Source organism: Pseudorasbora parva, chromosome 11 (assembly GCF_024679245.1).
Source record: "Pseudorasbora parva isolate DD20220531a chromosome 11, ASM2467924v1, whole genome shotgun sequence".
Classification (NCBI taxonomy): domain Eukaryota; kingdom Metazoa; phylum Chordata; class Actinopteri; order Cypriniformes; family Gobionidae; genus Pseudorasbora; species Pseudorasbora parva.
This window is the reverse complement of record NC_090182.1, coordinates 21,231,186-21,242,885: the sequence shown is the minus strand read 5'-3', so window position 1 is coordinate 21,242,885 and position 11,700 is coordinate 21,231,186. Positions and strand designations below refer to the sequence as shown.

The window sequence follows — 11,700 nt, the reverse complement described above, 5'->3', positions numbered from 1 at the left end:
GAAAATGTGTACCATTTATATAGACAAAAAAGAGTTCTCGTGCACAAAGATATAGGCGTGATTCTGTGTGGGCTTGTTTTGTTGGGCTGTTGGGTGTGCAACATACAGTAGCCTACAATTAAATTTTTAAGGAATTAATTTTTGCTGATTAAGTCACTTTCTGTTTTAGTTATTTTTATTTTTGTGTGAAAATGAAGGGATATTCCACATACAACATATCCTACTGAATATTTCACATGTAGGCTATTGTGAAAAAAACAAAGGCAAGTGTGTGACGAAAAGATAAAACATCATATTAATATCATGAATTGATTAAATGCATTAGAGAGAGATTAAATGCAAGTGTTGTTTTTTTTCTTCATAATAAATTGATTTTCACAAATACACTGATTTGCACTGCTTTGCAAACAAAACTGATCATCCACTGACTGAAGCCTATCCACATACAAGGCAGTCAGTGATTTAGTATAGTCAAAGGAGTCTCCACCCCACTAGTAGATAAAGCCCGCCTCACGTCCCGATGTACAGGACGATTGTCCAATCGGAGCTGGAATATTTCTACCACGTGATCATTTGTGTGCAATTTGGACGCGTCGATAGGCGGGGACAATAGTGGGCCTGGCTCGTGCGTTTGGTTGTGTAGGTAAGCCTTGATTGAGATTTTGTGAGTTTTATATATCATTGTATGATTATTTTTATGTTTAATATTAATTCGCTATGTTAATGTAAGCAGACTTGGCGTTTAGAGTCCATGTCTTTATTGTACACTTTTACTTTAAGCCTCACAGCGCTGGAATAACAGTTTCCTGTGTGAAAGTAACCGCCTGGATAGCAGCGGTCATTTCTCCTTTGAATAAAATCAGTTGTGTTTATTTTATAAAAATATAATGTCATATTGTATAAAACTCTCAGACCTTCTTAGGTTTTTCTTACGAGACACTGATATAAATACATTTATATTGTAATAAACATACTATATCATAGCTTGAATGTGAAATGCCGTTAATTTATTAGGCGCGTTGTTAAAAATGACAATAGTGCAGCTTTTAATGTTACTTTGGTGTATTGAAGTCGACAAAAGTTCACAAGCTCTGAACTGACAGCGTTACACAGCTCTGTATGCTTTTATTGCCGCTATCCCATGTGCTTTTATGTATTTTATAGTATAAAGCACACCGAAATGTATAACACCGAAAAATATAACATGTTCACTTGTGTTTGACAGACATCTAGGAGCTGATTTTGAGGAGCTGAGCTTGTTTTTGGGACAACTTCATACACAGATGTTATCATAGTCCACTGGATACGTGCATGGAATAGTTCTGGATCACACTAATTTTTCCCCCCCATGGATGGCATGGCTTTTGAAGAAACGTAATTTTTCATAAGTGTTTGCAAACTTGCGGGAAATACTAAGCGAAGTTACTGTTCAAGTAAAGTTTCAAAGATGGATCAGCAGGCAGCTGGAGGGGAAGACCCAAATAAACCCTCCAAAAAGAAACCCAATGAGGATGAAAGCAAAAACAAAAAACTGGTATGTATTATAGCTTCAGAATTCAGTTTGTTGTTGTTATTTTTCTTGGTTAGGCTGTGTCACACAAAGTGTATGAGATTTTATCTTTAGAGTGGTCATGGGTGACAAGTGTTTCCACTAAAATAACTAAAAATAAAATTTCTGTATTTTTGCTTATGTTTAAAGAGAACTGCCTATAACAATACATAGAATTTGGTGTCAGCTTTTTATTGTTAAAGCCATTGTTTGCACATGTTCACGGGACACAAAAGGACCCCTTTTTGTGCAATGACCCAGTCAAAGTTTTCTTTCAAACCTTAGTATCCATCCAGACAGCTCTAGCAGTGAAGGATTTGATCGCATTTGTTATATCGATCAACAAAGTTTGTCTCAAACTTGGAGCATGTTTTCACTGCAAAGATTAACAGGCTCAGTCTGCACTCAGTCAGCTGTTGAACCCATCACTGTATTACTTCATAGGTCCCTGAACCTCGTGATAACGTGCTGTCAAAACACTGCGTGTGTCCGTGGTGTCTGAAGTTGTGTTTGTGATAGCTGTGAACCCTCATAGATAGCTACATATCATGAAGTCTTAGTAGTGAAACTGGAACTGTTTCTTTCAGTTCATGCTGATGGCCTTTTTATTGCTTTTATAAAGTGGAAAGTTTGCTGACTTACTGACCTCAGGGTAAAGAAAGGCCATGTGATACATAATGAAGTTATTTATCTGTTATGTGCTGTTATTTTTCTAGCAGCAAGCTTATCGGTGCTGATTTTGAGAAAAAGAAACTAATGGCTAACTAAAGGTATCATTAGTAACGGAGCAGTGTGTTGTTGGTTAGTAAAGCGTGTTAGGTATTTGTCAACTGTTACAGAGCCAAGTGGTAATACTGTATGCATACCTATGTGGAACTGATTACTTCATGGTTTATGCACAGCCTTCTCATATTTCATTTTGGCACATTGATTCATTTGCTTTGACTTCTAAATATATGCTGGTTACTGGATGTAGGACAGTCTATTTCAAGTTGCCTCCTCATGAATGCATTAATCATTTTACAAGACTTCCTCGCTTCCCAAAAGTTGTTGCCTTGACTGTAGACTTCACATAGCAGTCTGAAGATCATTTAGTCATAGTGTAAGGTCTCGGACAGAGCATATTGTCACAGCACAGATCAAGTGAGGTGATTGAGTGACTAAGTCTGTGTAATCCGTATACACATTGTAACTTTGTAACTTAACAGCTTGTCTCCAGTCAAATGAATGTGTCCTACCAGCTTCATAAGGACAGTGCTTTTTTTTGGGAGCTGTAGGAATCCATCCATTTATGAGCTCCATTTACTTTGTGGAATGTAAACCTTTGGGAGCCAGATGGAGACATTCTAATAGCAAGTGTGTAATTAAACAGTGTGCTGAAAGTAGTGTGGTATACTACCACAAACTTTTCTTTTTATGTCCCAGGCTGGCTGAAATTCTGAGGCATAAGGGTGTGTTGTAATACTTGTTTATGATTAGTATAGATCCTCTTATTCACAGGGAACAGCTTGAAAGCCTCAATGAGTGGAGTGGGTGTGGCTTGCTGAAAACACCCCATGTTTTGGGTGTGTCTTAAAGGGATACTTCACCGCTTTTTCATATTAAACTATGTTATTCCCTTAACTAAGACGAGTTGATACATACCTCTCTCGTCTCTGATCTCTAATCGCTCTGACGCTCGGTGACATTCTGATAGCATTTAGCTTAGCCCACTAAGCCCAGTTCATTCACTATGGTACCAAACAGAGTTAAGTTAGAAGTGACCAAACACCTCCATGTTTTCCCTATACAGTTACACGAATAGTTGAACGATCAATTATGATGACATAAAATAAAACATAGCGCTTTTCTAAACGATTTTAAAAGGAGAACTATAATGTTTGGTGGAATAGCACTTCTGAGACTACTTCGACTCGGCGCAGTAAAAAGTCACGCCTGAAAAATCCTCCCTCACATCTCCTCCCTCCATCTCTCATTTCTGTCATCGGGAGGAGGGGGTTGATGTAAGCGAGGATGTTTCAGCCTTGACTTTTTACTGTGCCGGCCGCCGAGTCGAAGTACTCTCAGAAGTGCTTTTCCGCCATACATTATAGTTCGAAGCTGTGATATGCAAACTGTTGCTTGCAGAATTTGCATTTGACTATTTTACAAACAATACTTCCACACTACCGATGACTATGTTGACATGGTAAAAGAGGACTGACTAGGAAAACGCTCTCACAATTAAATAAATAATATGAGCAAAGTAGCCTACTTCAATCTGTCTCCATTTTCCAGTGGGTTGGGCTAATCCGAAAGAAGTAAAAACAAGGGGTCGTTCTGAAGACAGACTGTTACCTGTGAAATAGGAGTTCTCTGAAAACACCCCTATTAGCAATTAGTGCTTTCCACCTGATGAAATGAATACGGCAAAACTGTTGAAATGAACGCGGCAAAAATCAAAAAATTGATCAGAATTTAGGTCGAGTCAGAACATGGGGGTTAGGGGTGCTGAGAGAAAATTCTTGTGGTGCCCTATGCGCAGCGCGTGGTGGGAGCGGTGGCACTGGTTGGCTTGCTTTACTCATTTGCGGTGATGCGTGTTGCAGCACCATCATATCTATGTGACTACAACATATAGCCCATAACGCTCTCACACACGTTTATTTTTTAATCATTTGCCAGGAGATAAATTTACACGTGTGGTTTAAACAACCAGATACATTTACACTTTTTTACACCCGGTTTTGTCTGAAATGCTTTCATACCACCTTCTGAATTGGTTTATTTGGGTAATCGGAATTAAATACGTCTCGAAAGAATCTCGGAAGGCATTTAGGCCTACTCCTGGTCATTTCGCAATCAGATAGATATCTGGTCAGAGAAAACGAATGAAGGAACCAGCTGTAAAAAATCCATAACTCTAGCAGGTGCGGCGAAGAAAAGTGCGCTGCTGCTTCCGCGGACTCTATTACCCTGTGCGAGCCATGTCTTTACAGTCGCGTAAGTAAGCTATTATGGTCTCATGTTGTTTCCACCAGCGCAGTACATCTCATTGTTTCCTTTAATTAATAAAATAAATACAAAACGAAGGAGACATTAGAAAACAAAGCCTAAAAAAGGTCCGGCCCATGTTTAGGTATGACGTGAAAATCCCAGCCCAGCCCTAGGGGCGTAAAAAAGTCGTGTCCCGCCTGGCTTGAGCAAAAATGCAGGGCTCTAGTGTGAATCTAGGTTCTGTTGTTGAGCTGTTCTGTATGTTCTGCTGTTTGCACGATAAACTAGACATGGGAAAAAAGTATTTTTAACAGGTCACAGACAGTCGTCAATTGTATTTTTATTAGTGCTGGGCAACGATTAAAACGTTTAATCACGATTAATCGCACGATTTTCTGTGCTTTATCTTGATTAATCGCAATATGCGCAAAATTCAATAATGAATACAAAAGTGCTGCTAAACGAACAAAAGTGCAATAACATATGGTTTGCAAATACTTTAAACAAATAAGGTGCGAGTTAAAAGTTAGTAACAGTTACAATATTTCTTGTAAATATCAACTAAAACATTAATTTAATCAAATTAAATTAAATTGGTGGTATATATTGATTCTGTAGTAATAGTCTCATCAGTGTTTTGTCAGCGTTAACATAGGCCTACTTAAATCTACATATTTGTGATATTCACCCCAGGGCGTTATTTTTTTTTATTTTTATAAAGGCCATTTTTTAAAAAATCTTATTAAATGTATGCTTCATCTTTGCTGTTAAATTCTTACATTTGATTAATAAATTCAGTTATAATAGTAAAAACACTAGGCTGTTACCAATCAAATTAAATAATTTAACTGCAAAAAATACAGCTGCAATAAATAATGTTATCAGATTGATGTTCTAAATAAAACATGCAATCATACTTTTAAACATAACCGCCAATAGGGGGCAGCAAGTGATCGTCTTCATAAGTGAGTCATTGAGTCGTTTATTCAAACGATTCAATCTATCAGTCTAAATGCTGAATCGTTTAGTAACAACACCGCGCTGAGTGTTGCTTTCTTTTGGAACTATTTTCGTCGGTGAAATCATGGGTGAAATGGAACAAAAAAGTTTGTTTGGATCTAAAATGTAAGTAACTTAATATTAATTAGGCTACTTGTTGAACTAGGCTACACCATTCATGCTACACAATTCACGATTGCAAAGTCGACTTGTGTTATTAACAATATCATAAATCATAAATATCAACAACTACACAAAACTCAGTTTTACCCCATTATGTTTCTTCTGTGAGTTTATATTGCTGCTCAATTGATTTGATTTCTCCACGAATGTCTCTCACAAAGAGACAGGCAGCGCGAGCCTCAACGGGACATGTTAACGTACCAGAGGCAGAGATACACTCATCAATCGCTGTTTACATTGAATTTAATAAAAACAACCAAACAATCTGGATCATTCTCGCGTTTCTGGTTATTTTTATATTTTATTTGTTCCATTTATCCCAGACAAAGAATGTCAAGCCCTTGGCTTAGGCTATAGACAGCACTGTATTCTCCTGTGACCAATGGTTTGTCTGTATGTTTATTCAGAGGCAGTGAGCAATATAATAATAAATACCTGCGTTAATCCGCGCTAAAATAATTGACGCCGTTAATTAATAAATGCGTTAACGCGATCATAAAGCGTTAATTTGCCCAGCCCTAATTTTTATGTAATGCCAATTCAATATTATAACTTTATCAGTTAACGGTTAATAATCGATTAATGAGCATCGGTTGTCGGTCGGGAAAATTAACCGAAATGAGCATCCCTAATGTCAAGCTCTACAAGAACAAAACTGTTAACATATAGATATTGCTGAAAAAATTGGTATTTGTGGAAAAAAATGAAAGAGAATGGAGAATCACTGTACTAGTAGATGTTGAGGCTTCCACACCCTCACACATGACCCAGCCTTTTCGAGTCAATCCTTAACACTGATGTCACTCTCTCCTTTACTAGTGATCTCACTATTGCACATCCTGTTGCTGATTTGGTGCCAGGCATGTTCTCTATTGCCTAACTTTTCTGCGCACATAAGATGTCCAGAACTTCTGCTATTACACAATAGCTTTCTGCAAAATGAACTCGTCCACCTAAAGGTGGTGAAGTTTGAATCCTGTCTTTTTAGCTTTTTCTCTGCAACAAGTTTATCTCTACAGCACCTGTTATGGTAAATTGTAGGTTATATTTGGTTATATTATATTTGTATTTATGTAACTTTTATTTTTATATTATAGGTTGTGTATTTGGTTGTAGCTTATTGTATGATATCTTTAGAGTTTTTGGGATAGATATTATCACTGTAAAAAAATAATCATGGGTCTTGTAATTTTCACAAAATAAATTGTATTTATTTTCTAAATACAATTCTGGTTCAGTGCTGTATAGATTTTCTAGATTGTATAGATTTTTTTTGAAAATACATTTAAAAAAAAAAGAGGAAAATTTAACAATTTTGATTCTTGAACTGAGGAACCGATTAAGCTGAGTAAATGAAGGTAAAAAAGCTACCTATTTATTTTAAGAGAATTAGCAGTTTTAGTGCAGTTTTATTTAGACTCACCATAATGGTTAGGGCTGCATGATTAATCGAAATCGAACAGCAATCGCAATTTGGGTTATGTGCGAAATGAAAGCATAAAGGCTGGGATTTTTGTTGTTGTTGTTTTGTTAATGAAATAAATAAATGCCCAGTGTATCAGTGAAGAGCAGCACTGTGATCTGAGTAAATGCTGGTCCGTCTGAAAGACTGCGAGTTTGATTTGCTTATAACGTGCGTTTGAAAAAACAACACACTTCAAACATCTTCACAAACTAGTGTGACGCGTTCATAAACCTGTGCAACAAAATACAACGTTTAATAACACGCTTTGTGAGCTGATGTGGCTTCTTATCACAGAATGAGGCAGACAATGCATTATTTTATAGTATTCTATACACTGATAAAGTCTATCTCAATCAGCACTGCATTATAATATACTTTATTATTATGAAAATACCCAATCCGTTTTGAAGAACTCAACCATATCTTGATGCAGTCATGTTTATTGTCTTTGTCTTTATGACTCATGTAATCAGTCAAAGCATTTCTATCTTTTTATTCAGCCTACAGTGAGTGCTAGCTTCACAACATTAGAGATTTCCTGAAAATGATTGATTACTTTTCTGAGGCTTGTCATTTCTGCTCAAGGGCGCCTTCTGGCTTCCAGTATGAATGAAACTTTTGGGTAACAAATAAGAAAAAAAAAATACTTCTCTCTTAATAAATTTATATGACAATCCATATGTTTATCTTCAATGTACAGTACTTTTTACCACCTCAGTGGATGCACAAGGGGCTCATATGTCATATTAAAGACATAGACTTCTAGAAATTGATATCACAGATATTTTTCTTTTAAAACTTTTTTTTTGTGTAATATTCTCCCCAGTGTTCATATTTTGTTTATATTTTTTACCATTTATAAAGGCAATTTTTCCCTTAATCTTTTTAAATATAGGCTATGCCTCAGGTTTCATATTATAATCTTAAATTTGTTCTATACATTAAATTAAAATAAGACACTATATAGGGTGTTACCAATCAAATTAAATAATTTACAATGAAAAATCACAACAGCATTAAATATTATGAGATTTGTATTTTTAAATGAACAATTAATATTGTTAATTTATTGAATTAATAAATGTTGAAATGTATATGAAACTAAACCACCAGTAGGTGGCAGTAGGTGAGTCTTAATGAGTGAGTGATTGAGTCATTAATTCAAACAATTCATTCAAACGACTGATTCATTCAAGAATGAGGCAGTCATTCATGAACAGGTCATTGAATCTTTAAATCAACCAATTAATTCAAACACCGAATCCTTCAGTGACACACTGTTGCTGTAAGACACATTATGGTGCTGCTTTTTGGAACTTTGTTGCTTGGAATCTTTGTTTAGAACTATTTTCGCTTGGCCTGACAAGCCAGACCCACATCAAGATGTTTGGTCTGGGAACTCACCATTGACAGGGCATAATCCGAGGGGCGGGGTTGTCTTTCAAACTCCCTTTGCACGGAATAGGATAGCACTACAACCAACCAGAGCAATGTGAAGCGGAGCTAGTTGATCGATTAAACATACGCTGTATCCGGTCGGCAAACCGGATTCTCCCTGGTTTCTCCCTGGTTTCGCCCTGGTTTCTCCCTAAGACCAGTTCGGTGCTGCGCCTACCTGTCTTACTAGCAACGTTCTGGTAAGATCACTGCAGGTTAAGTTGTTAGTTTATAATGTTATACACATTTTTTCCTGCATAGAGAATTACGAGATGGCCACCTCCGTCTGTCGACAAAGCTCAGATAGGCTCAGATTCAGCCTGTCGTGATGATCAGAAATGTATATCATCACATAATCCTTCAGCAATCACACTTATATTATGATTTGCTGTAGGGATGCACCGATCCGATACTCAGGATCGGTATCGGCTCCAATCCGCCATGATTTGCCGGATCGGGTATCGGACAGAAAGGACCGGTCCAAATTTGATACTGTGCGCATAATATTCTATGCGCATATAAAGTGTTATTGTTAAACTCCAGCGCCCCACAAAAGGCACAAAAACATTATAAAGCATCATCAACGATTCGTGCACTATATTATAAGTGTTCTGAAGTCATTTCATAGTTTAAAGCTGCAGTCCGTAACTTTTTGCACTCTAGTGGTTAATAAACAGAACTGCATGCATCTTGCGGAAGAACATTGCAGTGGGAGCTACTTCTCTCTGTTTATGTCTATGGCAGATCACGCAGGGACTGTGCTCATCCACAGCGGTGCCTACCAGTCTGGCCTGAAATAGTCCCAATATAAATACCTATTATAAGTGTACCATAATGATTCAGGGTAAGAAAAAAAACACGGTTTGGAAAATGGATTCATTATATAATTTTTGTAAATCTTGAACACAAAAAAAGTTACGGACAGCAGCTTTAATGTGAGTACAGATGAATACTGAAGTCATTAAATTCAAGTTTACGTTTAGTTCAATGCATGCTTCCCTCCGTTGCGGCTTTCAGTCACTCTCCATTCAGCTTTAAACAGCAAATATGCACAGGAGGTCCTTTTCATTTGTTTACTGACATTTATTTCTGTCTAATAATTGAAAGGCAAATGTTTTATACTTATACTCTTTTCAAATAAAACATTTGTGTGAATTGGATGCAGACAGGAGGACAGTGCTGCCATCACTGGACATGCATGAGTAGCCAATTTTAAAGCTACGCTGTGTGATCTTTTCCTCCATCTTGCGGTGAAAAGGTATATGACCATCCAGTGATTATTAGTTTCTGTTCCTCTCAATTCTGATTTCGTTTTAACTCCTACGGTGGCCGATTTAGTCCAAGATTAACATGGCAATCTCTTCACATTCGACACGGTGCCATCGAGTGTTAAAACGCCAAAGGCGAAGCTTGAATTTACGGGTATGTCCCTCTTTGGCTAATGTACTTTCAAAATGGAGGTGCAACATGGCGACCAGCATTCGAACCCCTCACCCGTATGTATTTTCAATGGCATATTATGAATTTACAAGAATACTTTATTACTCGAAAGAATAAATATACATTAATGAGCACATATTTTTGAAATAACTAATTGTTTTTAGCTAAGAATAAACTTAAAAAGTTACACAGTGTAGCTTTAAGTTCTTGGTCTGCAGGTATGCATTTTGAACTAATCATTTTGTTAAGAATGTAATTTCAGTTTTACATTCTAAACATGAATTTATGCATTGAAAGATAACCATATACAAGCACCGTAAAAGGTTTTGCCACAAACTCAACTCCTCTCCTGTGTGATTTTACACCTATAGTCTCTTGACTCTCTTCAGACTAGGGCTACACGATTATGACAGACAAAAATCCAAATAGTTGATTTTTCCCTTGAATTTGGCAGTTATTAAATAGGATTATAACAATTTACATGGAATTGTGTTTAATACATTTAATATAGATGGCATGTTCTATGTGAATTTTACCCTCACATTCCATCATGGCGATATCACGAGAAAGCTTTTCATTTTGATGAAAAATGTTGTCAAATTAAATTTTGAGATCTTGTTACACCCCACTATTATGTAAAATTGCCATTACCTGGACTTTATTTGAGAAAAAAGGAGTCATAGTGTACACTGCAGAGTTTACCAGATTACTAAGTATACTGTTTATTTGACAGCCTTATTTTTAAAATCAAATTTAATATTTTTTCCCCAAACAGATTAATTTAATTATTTTAGCAACTATAAGGAATAATTGATGATGCCATTGCTGTTGAATTATTAGAAAAGTAATGCACACTTAAGGTTGTAATGCGGTCACGACATGAAGACAGTGAACTGTTTTTCAATAATTCAACGGCCCAGAGTCACATTTTCCTTTTCCATTGTAGCACTTTGAGATTCTTCGGAATGAAAAGTGCGTATTAAATAAAATCTATTTGTAATAAAATGCATACACAATAAAATGTGATTTTGTGCCAAAACACATGGAAATAATTTGTTGTTTTTATCCTATTGTTTACTATATTTATTCACTCAATGTCGTTGTGGGTTAGAATTAGTTAAGAGTTAGAGAAACTTTGTGTATCACCAGTGATGGAAATTGTTCACACATATTAAGAGACATTTTAACATTTTAAATTACTAAACATATATAACAATTTTGCATGATTCTACAACCCACAACCAATCAATTAACTTTTTGAACTGTTTGAAAATGGTTACAGCATTGGGCACAAAGGTGTTCCTGTAGGCCTTCTTCCTAGCCAAAGGAGATCTAAACCGGCAGCCTGATGGAAGTAGCTGAAAAGCTTGATAAAGTGGATAAGTTGAATCTGTGCTAATATAAGCTGCTTTCCTTACTGCCATGGTCTAAAAGTTGAAGCTGTGGGACCCCGGTAATCTTAGATGCCTGCTTAATAATTCTTGTTTCCGTCTGAAATTAAGCTATACCACAAAACAATATTAAAAGTCATGACTGATTCCACAAGTGACCGATACACTGTTATAATAATATCCTGTCTAACATTAAATCCTTTCAGCTGTCTCAGAAGAAATAAGCATTGCTGAGCCTTCTTATAGATACAGTTTTTTGT

The 11,700-nt window shown here is 36.4% G+C and overlaps 1 protein-coding gene across 7 annotated transcripts in view; it reads left to right on the top strand.

Moving 5' to 3' along the window:
* The first annotated feature begins 559 nt into the window (after positions 1-559).
* diaph2 (diaphanous-related formin 2) overlaps positions 560-11,700 on the top strand; it is a 475,685-nt gene continuing 464,544 nt past the window's right edge. For 6 of the 7 annotated variants that reach the window (XM_067457381.1, XM_067457382.1, XM_067457379.1 and 3 more), the window contains exons 1-2: positions 560-643; positions 1,226-1,534. In XM_067457381.1, coding sequence (XP_067313482.1) covers positions 1,448-1,534 — 87 coding nt within the window. In that variant the 5' untranslated portion in view covers positions 560-643; positions 1,226-1,447. The other variant, XM_067457380.1, reaches the window with a different exon arrangement.